This window comes from Labrus mixtus, chromosome 8 (genome assembly GCF_963584025.1).
Source record: "Labrus mixtus chromosome 8, fLabMix1.1, whole genome shotgun sequence".
NCBI lineage: Eukaryota > Metazoa > Chordata > Actinopteri > Labriformes > Labridae > Labrus > Labrus mixtus.
In genome coordinates, this window is record NC_083619.1 from 5,758,969 (window position 1) to 5,772,616 (window position 13,648).

Below are 13,648 nucleotides of genomic sequence, written 5' to 3' on the forward strand. Positions count from 1 at the left end.
TTTAAAAAGACGCGACATCCAGTAGGCTAACAGAAATGAGCGTCCATACTAACCATAGACCGTATATATTAGATTACTAACCATAGACTGTATATATTAGATTACTAACCATAGACTGTATATATTAGATTACTAACCATAGTATTAGTACTAACACACTGTGAACACACCGAGGTCGGAAATGGGGACATCTATTATCCCATCAATCTATGCATACTGCTTATGTAAATACTGTAAAAACTCTACCTCATGTATATTAATCATCTGTTACATAATAGCATATATCTCATCTCTGCATTTTTGCACTACTCAAAACTGCACTATCTTATTTAGCCTTGTATATATTAGTCCGTTTTGCTTATATTATGTCTATATTTAATGTTATTCTACATTGAGAACACAGTTACAGAAGACAAATTCTTTGTGTGTGTTTAAGCATACATGGTCAATAAAGCTGATTCTGATTCTGAGTTGCGGGTGTGTGCGGGGTGCGTCCAGCTGGTGGCGCTCATGTGCATCTTCACTTGTAGTAACTGCAAATAAACACAAAGTGGATGAAACGAAGAAGTCGGAAACCGGAAGTTGCGTCCGAGCGGAGAACCTGCAGTTTGCAGAACATGAATAAATCTATGGAAATCACCTGTTTATCTCCTATCAAGGCTTAAATAACACAGTGTGTACCTGTTCTACATTCCCGCCGACTTCCCCGACAACTGGACTTGCTTTGGGTAAGAGTGTTTGACGTAAAGGCTAATGTGTCTAATGATGTGTTTACTGAGCTCTAACCAGCTTACGGCAGGATGCTAAAGGTGAGCAGCTAACAGCGGCTACCCACACAAACAAATCTCTTTCAGCATCACAGCCTTTATTACACACTGCTAGAAATAAATTAATTCAAATGAGTAATCCAATGCTATATTATTTAAGTATTATGTAGGTGTTAGCTAGAAAGGACATTTATACCTGATATTAAAACGTTCAGTGTTGGTTATCTATGTATTGATGCTGTATGCCCGGTGTTTCGTTTTAAACAGTGACTGTGCTAACTGATGACGTTTAGCCGAATGCGTCTGTTGTTGTCCTACACGTTACAATGGATGTTGAATCCCTCTTTGTTTGTTCTGCATTGTAATGGAAGGAATAATGAATGTGATTAATCAAATCTGTGCAGTAAAATAACACCAAGAGGAATTCACCAGGACACTTTACGTTTACAACATCTGTTGTATCTATGACAACCCCCTGACGCATTCGGCTCAAAGTCACCAGATAACACGGTCACTCGTTATCAATAAAGACCTGTTTCAATACCGCAGATCAAAAGTTGAAGTCCTATAGGCAACACATACATGTCTTCTTTTTAATTAGCGCACAATGCAAGCAGTCACATGTGCACATTTAATTCTTAACCTTTATTTAGGCCTCGAAAATCATTGTGGTTTCCCTCATTTTTAATGTAGAGTTACAGAAAAATGCACAATTAAAACATGCTGGATTGATATTTAAGAAAAAATAGTGATTGAAGATGTAGGGTTTTTATTCATCTGGAGTGATTTCTAAAAAACGTTTTCAAATGATCAGCAGATAATTCCTCCTTGTCTACTGTCCATCCTTCCTCCTCTCTGGTAAAGACCCCCGCAGACGAGGTCAGAGTACCAGCAGCTCTGATAAAGACCTTTGTACGACTCGATACAAAAGAGCCTTTGTTAAATACAGAAGCATTACTCTGAGGCAATCTCATAGGAGAAAATCACTCTGTAGTTGAGCTGTTCACAGTCAGTGGGAATAAACCATCTGTGATGAGATGGCATGAGCAGACATCTTTGAGCAAAGAAGGGCACACAAGCTTTAAATGTTGTTTTATGTAAACTTGTATTATTTATACCGTGTTATTCACAAAGCTTCCTAAGTACAAAGAGTCTCTACTGCTGATGTAATTCTAAGAAAGCAGCAAAAAAGGAGCAAACTCAACCGTAGGACAGTGAGTCTTTGGGTGTCTCACGATTGGATTTTTGAATTAGGATCTCTTCAATCATCTGTGAGACTGGCTGAATTTCTTGTTGCTCTCTTTGGCTAGCCTTAGCACTTAGCAGGGAGTGACTGATAAGCCAAAAAATAAATAAATAGGTTTTTGGAGGTTATGAATCTATTTAAAATCTCAGAAGATAAGAATCTCCAGTTTTACATAAATCGTTTCTTCCCCCCCCCCCCCCCCCCCCCACCTCTACTCAACCGTAACACAATTGTTCAGGTGCACGATCAGATGTTTGGTCTGAAGGCTTTGGTACTGAATTGCCTTTAACGTATTTGAACAATTTCCACAGTATGCCAGAGTTTGCCTGCATTTTGTTGGAAATTAAAAGAAACGACTAGAGCCCGGCCGATTAATCGGGTGGCCGATAATATCGGTCGATATCTGCATATCAAGTGATTATCAGTATCGGCTAATTTTATCACAGATATGCACCGATATTACAAGATTTATTCACCAGCCGAATAGCATTTCATTTGAGTATCATCATATTACACTAGCAGTTCTCTGTCACCAGCAGAGGGCGCTATATGGATAGCAACAAACATTATCACTCTCTGTGACGCAATTACATGAGTTACTTTCCAGCTAAGTGACCATCTTGTCTTCATTTTTAATCTTTTTTAAGTGTTTGATAACTGCATTTGAGGGATCAACACAATAAATGTGTACATAAATATCAATCCATCTCTACAGATTGAAGATAGAACCAGGAAAGCTATCGGCCGATAGGAATCAGAATTAAAATCGATTTCAGTAAAAAAAATCGCTCGGGCACTAAAAATGACCCACTATTTGTTGCTGTGATATCACAACAGGTATATAGTTTAATAACTAGTATGATACCTACGTTTAAAAATCTGGTATCATGACAACTCTAATCCAGGATGTAATCAATCAAACATGGGGTGGCAGTAGCTCAGTCAGTAGGGACTTGGGTTGGGAATCGGAGGGTCGCCGATTCAAGTCCCGGCACGGACCAAGTCCGGAAGTTGGTCTGGTAGCTGGAGAGGTGCCAGTCCACCTCCTGAGCACTGCTGAGGTGCCCTTGAGCAAGGCACCTAACCCCAAAACTGCTCTGGAGCGCTTGCTGCCCCCTCACTCTGAGACCTCTCCATTAGTGCATGTCCATAGGATCCTGTTTGTGCATGTGTGTGTGTATTTCAGCCTGTGTTTGTGTAGCATGTTCATTAAACAGAGTGTAAAACTGAATTTCCCCTCGTGGGATTAATAAAGGATAAATTATACGGTTCAGAAAAATAAGAACACTAAAAATATCTTACCACAAAAATCGTTTTCTCTGTGACATACAGAAACAAATCTGATATGATCAATCACTCTCCTGCTAGCTGTGTCGTATGTTTAGGTCATGCTCTGTCTCTCTTGTATCCACAGTACATGTAATGAGTGTATCAGTGTAGTTTGTTTGCAGTGAGGGAGGCGGGGCTTAGTGAATGTTCGCTCCTCACCTGCTAACTCAACTAGTAGAATGTAAAGAAGCCTTTGACAGGTCTTTGTTTGGACCCTGAGTCCTGCTGATGTGTGTGTTACACGACTGATCAGATGTTTTTTGTTGTTTTTGTTTCTCAGGTTGATCCGGCTCCCTGAAGTTTCTCCCTCCCCCCCATCATGATGGACTACTACCAGGTGTTAGGTGTCAGGAGAGACGTGTCTGCAGAGGAAATCAAAAAAGCGTGAGTTTGTTTACATTTTCAAACGTTACATCGCAGCAGTGATTCAATGAATGAATCAGACATCTGACAGTGCTTTCACCTCTTTGTCATCCTGGTCACTTTTTTAAATAAACTTTATTAACCTCAGAGGTACGGAGAGAGCCAGACTGATCAGAATGATTAATGTGCAGATTGTTAAGAAAGTGTGTGACAGCAACAAAATGTCAAGTTCAAGCATGAGAGTGAGGTAGTGTTGTAGTCAAGACCAACCTAACCGAGACTCTAGACATACCCGAGACCAGAGTGCTCAAGACCAAGACATTAAGAGATCGAGACCGAGTCAAGACCAAGACCAAGGCAGGGCGAGACCGAGACAAGACTAAGCTCATAATTATCACTGAAAAATCCTCAGCTTGTGTGCAGCGTGTCACTCTCTTAGACTGTAACACTGGGAAGGTTGCAGCTGTGACCGCGGGATAAAAATCTAGTTATTTGTTCCTTTAGAAAGAGACACTTTCCTACTCAAAGTAAGGACTTGAAAATAGCCATCTGTGGTGGTCTTGGCCAGATTTAAATCCTGATGCCACCCAGACTGAGACCGAGACAAGACCAAGTAAAAAAATGCTTTAGATTCCAAGATTCCTAACTTCAAAAGGTGGTCTGGAGACTTTGAGTACTACAACAGTAGAGTGAAAACAGTGTCGCTCACCTTCAGTGTTAACAGTTTGAATCCTCACATGCACACTGCGAGGAGTGTTTGGACCAAAAGCTCATCAAAAAGTTTGCATCCTGTAATTCCATATGACGTCACACAAAGACTCAAATAACAGGGGGATGGTCGCAGGATGACCCCAGTCGCACCAAATTGCAGATTTTTCAAGGCTGCACAGTGAAAGCCTATCAGAGTTTACATACTTCCCAGCAGACCTCATGTCAGAAGGAATCAGTCTGATCTCCTTATAGAAAAACAAGCGTCTGTAAGGGCCCTTCTTTGCATGTTTCTTCTGTTGTACTGAGACAAAAACACAACCACATTTCCTTCATGGTGTAGTTTGAGTCACATCACAGTAAAAGCGGTTTAGTTTGGGTTCATACAGTAGCACTGTAGTGAGATAGATTTCAGCCGATGTGTGACTTTCCAGATCAGGGGCGGGCACCAGGTTGGCCCAGTTCCCAGCTGTCATTGGGCGAGAGGCGGGGTTCACCCTGGAGAAGCAGCATGCGGTGATGGTGGAGGCTGCTGTGCAGAGTGAACACCTGCCGCATCAGGATGTAAACCAACACATTCACACAACCATGATTGTGTCGTTGGGATTCATTCTGGCCTCGATGTTGAAGAGCCTTGAACATGCAGACTTCAGAAAACTCTGATTTAACATTTTCAACCATTACAAATCATCTGCAGAAAAATAGTTCCTGAAGGCGTGTGGATTCTGGTTTCCCTGTAGGTTTTTCAATGAAGAGAACTTTTGGAAAAAAGCTCCAACAATCTTTTTGACAAAGGCATGGACAGTATTATACACACTTCTTCAAAACACTGCACAGCTCTTCTACATGAGTACTGGTCATATTTTACTGTCTCCTGATTTTCTACCTTTTTATATTGAAATGTCCATTTGATAGCTTTTCATTGGTGACTATCAAATTAACTGACTTTGTGTATTGTATATTTAAAAAACGACTTGAAACAAACCTGATCAGGTCTATTTTCCTCCCTCTGTCCTGGTGCAGGTACAGAAAGCTGGCCCTGAGGTGGCATCCTGATAAAAACCCAGAGAACAAGGATGAGGCTGAGAAGAAGTTCAAGGAGCTGTCGGAGGCGTATGAAGTCCTGTCAGATGGTTCGTATCACAGCTCTCTGTGTTAGTCTGCAAAAACACCTTTTAGTGCTGATGTTTAACCTCTCGGTCGACTAAACGATCACATTCTTAGTAAGGCGCTATTGACAACATGACTGAGACTGAAGAACGATTTGAGTCCAGTGTGAAACTTGAGCCCTGTCTCTGATGATGTTTTAGACTTTATTATTGATCGCCTGGTACTGCAGCTCAAAGCTGGAATGAGCTAAAAACATGAAACAAGTAACTGCAGAAAAGACCCTAACTGTGAAAACCTGTCAAACAAATTCTCTTTAGTCAACTATTTCTCAGAAGTAGACGGATTAATTAGATGTTACCCTATAAAAGAGCCTGTTGTGGTACTCGTCTATACGATTCACAGTGTTAGCTCCCACTTCATGTTACATACATTTTTCCTTTTTTATTTTCCTTTTGTCTTCTAGCCAATAAGAGGTCCTTATACGATCGCTACGGCAAAGAGGGACTGTCGCCGAACAACGGAGGACGAGGTGAGTGCTCTTTTTTAAACCTCTCAAATCTAAATAACGTCTTCTTCTTGAAGTTAAGAAAGGTCACTCTGTGTGGAATGATTTTCTTCTGGGGGTGTTATGATCGGTCCTGTGAGGAAAGATTCTTGATTTAATCATTGCAGTGTGGTGTCTTTGTAGAGAGTGATGTTACAGCTGTGTGTTCCTAAAAAAAACAAACATCACCCTCTTTAACGAAGAGCTCTGTCTCTGTAGGGATCCTCTCTTTAAAGGTCACATATTCTCCTCCTTTTCAACCAGTGTAAATAATTCTCAGAGCTCCCTAAAACATGTCTGAGAAGTTTCTTGTTCTAAATCCACTCTGATCCTGTATTGTATCATGCCTATAAACCCCTCTATTTCAGCCCTGCTCAGAACAGGCTGTTTCTGTGTCTGTACCTTTAAATGTAAATGAGCTGTGTCTGACCACGCCCCCTCTCTGGAAGGGCTTGGGTGTCTCGTGCTTTCTCGCTCCATGTCTTATTGTTTACGGTGAGAAGGCAGACTCAGAGGGCAGAACAAACACCTAGCTGTGGGAGTGTCACCCACCTGGGGGAGGGGTTACTGCCCTTTGTGATGTCATGAAGGGAAAATCTCCAAACGGCCTGTTTGAGCACACATTTTCTGAAAAGTGAAGCAGTCAAAAGACAGAGAGGATGGACTTTTCTCGTAATTGGGAATTTTGCATATTATGTGACCTTTTAATTAAAAAAAAAAACAACCTAAAAATAAACCCACAGTAGATTGTATCATTCTAAAACACGTGATGTCAAAAGTATCTTTACTCCACTTTACTCCTGATCTTCTTTGGTTTGCATTTATTTTTTCTGTAAACATCTTGTTGTTTTCAGTTTGTTTCTGAGCGGCCCGGTTTTTACCAGCTCCCTGTAAATGTTCACTTAAGTCACATGAAAAAAGTCCAGTTTTCTAGACTCTGAAGACTTTTTCAGAACATTTTTTTTAACCAGGAAAGAATCTCCTTGAGATTTCAAATCTCTTTTTCAAAAGTGTCCTGGCCGAGACAGGCAGCTGAGGGTAACATGAAGTTGTTAACATCTGTATATTTATTATACAGATGTCAACATCTTAAACTTAACGTGAGGCATGATTCTATTAAATGTTGATCTTAAAGGAGATACAGAACTTTATTTCTCTGAGCGTTTGGTCATGATGAGCACGCTGTTACACCCTGTCAGTAAGTCGTCAGACAGTTCAGAGTGTTTGAAGCTCACGTCTGATCGACTGTCAGTGCTTTTGGTCGGCACGTCATGTGGCGGACCCTCACAGTGGAGAACAGGGTGGGGGGGACTGTTGTTTGCTGAGAAAACAAACTGACTCAGCAGTATTGGATGCCTTTGACTCTGTTTTGGTTGTGTAACAGTTGAACTCTGTTGACGTCTCTGCTTTCCTCGACGTGATGTTTCAGGGGGACATTATCACAACGGAGACCATTTCCACGAACCGTTCACATTCCGAAACCCCGAGGACGTCTTCAGGGAGTTCTTTGGAGGCAGAGACCCCTTTGCAGACTTATTTGGTGAGTTAAACTGTTTCTGTGTAAAAACATCACTAAGTCTACTTTCAGAGACGTTAACACTTTTAACCATTCATTAACTGTCGTGCACTTGCGCCTGTCCGTCTCCCGTCTGGTCTTCTCAGGTGCTGATCCGTTTGGTGATGATCCTTTTTTTGGAAGCGGTCGGCGGCACCAAAGTCGATCCAATCGCAACCGGGCGGGTGGTTCGTTTTACGGGGGCTTCGTTGGTTTTCCACCCTTCGGAGCTGGCTTCTCACCTTTTGACCCAGGTAACACAGCGTACACGCTTCAAGATAATTGGGGCCAATTTTTGGCACGACTCACCCCCTCCTGACAACCCAAAGCAAAGTCTTGACTTTTTTTTAAGGTTCTAAAGATGATCCTGTCAGATTTTCCTGTGGTGTACGGTGTGTTAAGTGTGATACTGATTTCAAATTGTAAATAATGTACATTGAAAATTGTTGCTCTCCACTTTCTATAGGAACAAAACTGGGCTGACTAAGGACTTACATAGTCGAACCTGATTGGTCAGATTTTGCCCATCGTCCACTGATTGTCAACAGTTTTTTTGTTTTTTTTGGCGCTTATAGATCCATATTCTTATTTACAACACAAGAGATAACTACATAATAACACTATTTGTCTAGATAGGACTTGTTCCATAATGTTTCTTACTCATTAAGTCTGTAACCATATTACACATGCCCATTTAAGCAGACACACACTGACAGCTCATCTGTGTGTGTGGATTCAACCACCACAGCGGCCACAATCTACATATCTGTCAGACCAGCAACAAACAAACAATGATTTTTACTGTCAGACTTACTGTGCTCTCCTCATCATAATATGCCACCAAAAGGAGTCCAAATCCAGAGAAAGATTGAATCCAAACACATCCTTAAAGATCCACAGACTGCTTCACATTTACCTCCACTGTTTCGCTGAACTTTTGATGACATCACTGTTTACAGACTATAACAGCCAATGGGACAGGCTTAGGACATGCCGTTATTGAAAAAACCTTTTCCACTGCCAACTAGAGGCTGACCTGATACAATAGTCACTCATAATTATCAGTGTGTTAGCATAAATATTTTCTTGTATATGTGCAGATAGGAACTTTCTTTTCACCAAACATTGATGCAGAGAACAATGCTGGTTGATATAAAACTGGGTGTCACGCAGGTTGTCCAACAGAAAACATTCAGATTCTGTGTTGTATAATCTTCTGCAGCACATTTAGAAAGGCTGACAGCTGAACAAACGACCATCACAGTGATGGGTTTGTTAACCATGTTTGTCGATGTGGCTTTACTGAAATCCACTGAAACTCAAAGTTCTTACAAACCTCTGTAAACAACTCTCCTGTTACCTGTTCAAAGCAGACTCTCTCTGTCCTGTCTTTCAGGCTTCGGCTCGTTTGGCTCCATGGGCACCATGGGTCACATGGGTCACATGACGACCATGGGCAGTCTGGGAGGAGGAGGGGGATTCACCTCTTTTTCGTCCACCTCCTTCGGGGGAGGAGGAGGAGGAGGCGGCGGAGGCGGAGGAGGCATGGGCAACTTCCGCTCCGTGTCGACCTCCACCAAGATCATAAACGGCAGAAAGATCACGACTAAAAGGTAGATTCTGAACGAACGGCAGACCATGAGAAAGTCCGTCTCACTTCTGGATTGTTCTCGACAAGACACCAGACTGTAAAGAGGGCGTAAAGATTGAAGACCTAGGCTCCTAACAATGAGTTATTTATTGTTTTTAACAACTGTAATGTTCTCAACATGCCAGGAAAACAGTTAAATCAAATGTATTGATGCATGTCCTTTTTGGTCTTCCGTAGCCCAAATACTGGGTCATTTCTTTGTTTTTAATTGCTAAAAGTTATGAGCAAACTTCTGCACACTGTCTTAAATTGCACAAAAACATTAACACTGTTTGTACTCAAATTCTTGACACACTGACACACCTGTCTTATGAAGTAGATGTAGTTTAGTAAATAAGAGTATCAAACTAAAGACATTTTGACTAGACCAGCTGATATTGCCATAAGTGACTATCGGGGTCGGCTAATTTTATCGCAGATATGCATCGATATTACAAGATTTAGTCAAATATCATTTCATGGGAGTTTCATTGTATTACACCAGCACTTCTCTGTCACCAGCAGAGGGCGCTGTATGGATAGCAACAAACATGATCACTCTGCAGAGTTTTAAGCAGTGATGCATGTACATGCTCAGTTACTTTCCAGTTGAGTGACCATCATTTATTGTTCAAACTTAATATCGTTATCAGTATCTGTTACAAAGAATCCATATCGGTCGGGCCCTTAATTTTGACAACCTTATCACACAAGCATCATGGCTGTTCAGCCCAGAGTCCTGACATCTTTCATGGCCAAAAGAGACCACTACCTGATCTTGTCTTTAGCCCCGTGTAGTTGAGACTGTAACAGCTTCTTCTCTGTCAGTAAACTGAACGTCTGGTCTAACTCCTTTTTGTGTGTTTTTTCTCCACCAGAATTGTGGAGAACGGTCAGGAGCGGGTGGAGGTGGAGGAGGACGGGCAGCTGCGCTCTCTAACCATTAACGGTAAGGAGCAGCTGCTGCAACTGGAACACAAGTGAGGACAGGAGGCGCCGTCTGCTGGAGAAAATGTTACCTCGGCACAAAACACAACAACAAACTTGAGCTGGAAACAGAAGAGAAGAAAAAAAAAAGCAACAAAATGATGTAATAATATTAATGATAATAATAATAGTGCTCTACTGTTGTTTGGATGTACAAACTTAGATTGTGTTTATTTCCCCTCCTGTGCTCTCTCTCCTTCTCTCTCTCTGTTGACCCTTTCTTTAATTCAGAGGACGTTTCTATGCATTCATCGATGTTTTTTTTTCTGAGTTTGAGCTCAGGTGTGTTATTGTTTCCGTGTTTGGGACCACAGTATCGTTCTGATGTGTATGAAGCCCCCCCTCCCTCCCTCAACTTTCCAGTACTTTCTGTATGCACTCCACTCTGTGTCAGAAGATATGGCATGACCCTGCTTTTTCATCTGCACATAAAAAAAAAAAAAGACAAACGGATTTTAAAAGGTGGGTAGGAATACCTGAAGCTCCCCTCCCCCCCCGCTCTGTTTACTGCTTGTCTTCTTAGCCATGATTCTGTTTTTCTTTTTTTTATGAAAAAAAATACAATGTTAGGGTGAGTTATGCAATTTTATATGTTCTAAAACCAACGTGTTTTTGTTTATTTAATGATGCATGTACACCTGTTGATGTTGAGTCTTAATGTTGAAGCTGCATTATGATGCACAAATAATGGAGGGCATTCTATAAATGATCTATGAATATGGAAGGAATTTTGTGTACTTTGTAAACCAATAAATCTGAGTTTCAATCCGTTTTCAGGATGCTGACATGTTGGCTTGTTTTACAACCCGTCTGTACGTTTGCCCGCCACGTAGATCCATATCCAAGTGTCCGCCCTGCAGGTCATATGCTGCTTTCATGTGCTGCTCGGGTGGTCCAAGTTTCCGAGTAACTGTTACCATGGACTGTAAATAATAAAAATAGTCTGTGACTGTTAGAAGTGAGCAAAAAGTTAATGTGTAATACGTGAATTTATAAAAAGTATGTTAACATTACCAAAGATCGATGATGGACTTTTTAGTTGTTTCATCAGATCTGCGGCCGTATGTTTTGGACACTCGGGTAAAGAGAGGAGCAGAGCTGTGAACTGATCACCTCCTGGTGGTGAGTTGGATCAGATAGCGGGGAAGGCTGCTGGACAGACCTGGCAAACACAAACGTGTAGTACGGGTGAACTGGGAACGTCTGGCAGAGGCCCCTGTCCGTGGGGTCTTCAACTCCATACCTCCGGAAGAACTTCTCCCTCATCCCGGGCGAGGTTGGGGACATGGAGTCCGAGTGGTCCATGTTCAAAGCCTCCATTATAGAAGCTGCGGCTAGGAGTTGCGGCCAGAAGACCGTCGGTGCCTGTCGTGGCGGCAACCTTAAAACCCGCTGGTGGACACCAGTGGTGAAGGAGGCCTTTCGGGCTTGGTTAGCCCAGGGGTCTCTGGAAGCAGCTGACAGGTATCAGGTGGCTCGGAGGGCTGTTGCCTTCAATGGTTGCGGAAGCAAAAACCCGGGTGTGGGTGGAGTTCGGGGAGGCTTTGGAGAAGGACTTACGGTTGGCCTCAAGGAGGTTCAGGTTCACGGCTCAGGAAGGGAAAGCAGGGCTTGCCCCAGGCTCTTATCATGGGAATTTTCTTATCCAGTCTACATGTGTTTTGTGGATTTGGAGTAGGCTTTTGACCGTGTCCCTCGGGGGATCATGTGGGGGGGTACTGCGGGAATATGGGGCCCCGGGGCCGTTGGTATGAGCCATCCGGTCCCTGTATGACCAAAGTGGGAGCTGTGTCCGCATCCTCGGCACAAAGTCAGACATGTTCCCAGTGCGTGTAGGCCTCCGCCAGGGTTGCCCCTTGTCACCGGTCCTGTTTGTGATCTTCATGGACATTGCTTCCTTCCACAATAGGTCCTTTTCCAACACAGGTAAACAACGTTCTGTCTTCAAGTCAAACTGGAGAGAACTAAATTTGTTGAATCTAAATGGGAGGGTCTCTTTGCAATCAACTGTCAAGAAAGCAGTTACTTTCAGAGAATAGCTTTGCAAGCCTCCAATGGCTTCAATTAGCGCAAATTTGAACTGCAACAAAGTGGGACCGCGATACCAGATTTTTAAACTTCCATACGACTCTTGAAAAAAAAAACAATATTGATATCTCTTTAAATATCACAGCAACATAAATACTCTAGACGTCATAGGCGTCGACTATTGGGTCATTTCTAGTTCTTCATAACAAAATTTGGAGGCAATCTCCTGCACATTGTCTAAATTGTTGCTGAATTGTTGTAAATGTTTTTGTGCGTTTCTGACAGTGCCCTCCCTCTGCTTTCTGTCTGTTTGAAACGTAACTTTTGAGTCTTCATGAGACAACAAGGACATTGTCACAATGGAAGAAGCAGCAGCTTTACTCTGAGCTCCCTCAGTGTGTCTGAGCTCTTCACCCTGCCAAGGCTGAGACCGGACACCCTGCAGAGGAAACTCACTGCAGCCGTTTGTATTCACAGTCTCATTATTTCAGTCACGGCCCGTAGCTCATGACCATAACTGAGGGTTGGAATGAAGAGCGATGGAGAATGAAAAGATTTGCCTCTCGTCTCTATTCCCTCTTCACCACGTCGGTCGGGTCCAACTCCCACATTACTGCAGACGCTGTACCAATCTGTCTGTGGATCTCATGATCCATTTTACTTTGTGTTGAGGTCTTTGGACACAGCCCTCACTTTGGTCATACAGGGAGCAGGTGACTTGAAGCTGTGGACCTGCAACCCCTTGTCTAACAGTACCCACGACCCCAAAAATGACATGTAGACTGGATGAGCAATTTCAAGAATCCCCCCAGAAGCCCAGCAAGAGTAAAAAGTCGGTCCACTGTCCCGTGGCCTGGACGACATCAGCACTGTTTCTGTGTGCGTCATTAGGTGTAAGGCCAGCATAACTCTACATCAATAGTGGATGAACAGAGATGAAACCAGAGCTTTATGTAATTTGAGCACTGATTTTTTCCTGGGTTATAAAAAGCAAAGTTACTTCTAAGGCTGATTTTTTATGAATCATTGTAAACCCGTCGTAGTACAGAGCTCCATTAGCTCTGTTGTGATGCTCTCCTACATGTGCTGCAGACTCGGCTGAGTGGATTTGTAAAGTAAGGAGTCAGAGTTGTCAGCAGGACAAACTACTATGTGGTTGTTGGACTGCTGGCACTGTGAGAAACTCATCCACTTAGGCTGATAGAGAGAGGTGAAACACAGGGAGCACGAGGGGCGGATACAATGAAATACAGTTAGTGCTGTAATTAAATGTGTCTTCATGAATCAGTAACAAATCGTTACACACCCGACCACATGTCAAAAGGTTCTGAAGTCAATTACACAAAACATCTTTTCCCAGTTAGATCGGGCAGCTCGTATG

The 13,648-nt window shown here is 42.6% G+C and overlaps 1 protein-coding gene across 1 annotated transcript; it reads left to right on the plus strand.

Moving 5' to 3' along the window:
* Window positions 1-556: 556 nt before the first annotated feature.
* Window positions 557-11,024, plus strand: dnajb6a (DnaJ heat shock protein family (Hsp40) member B6a). The gene is made up of 8 exons (XM_061043937.1): window positions 557-728; window positions 3,623-3,726; window positions 5,437-5,546; window positions 5,987-6,052; window positions 7,497-7,607; window positions 7,730-7,876; window positions 9,019-9,235; window positions 10,131-11,024. The coding sequence occupies exons 2-8, from the start codon at window positions 3,662-3,664 to the stop codon at window positions 10,234-10,236; spliced, it is 822 nt and encodes a 273-aa protein (XP_060899920.1). The 5' UTR covers window positions 557-728; window positions 3,623-3,661; the 3' UTR covers window positions 10,237-11,024.
* Window positions 11,025-13,648: the final 2,624 nt, after the last annotated feature.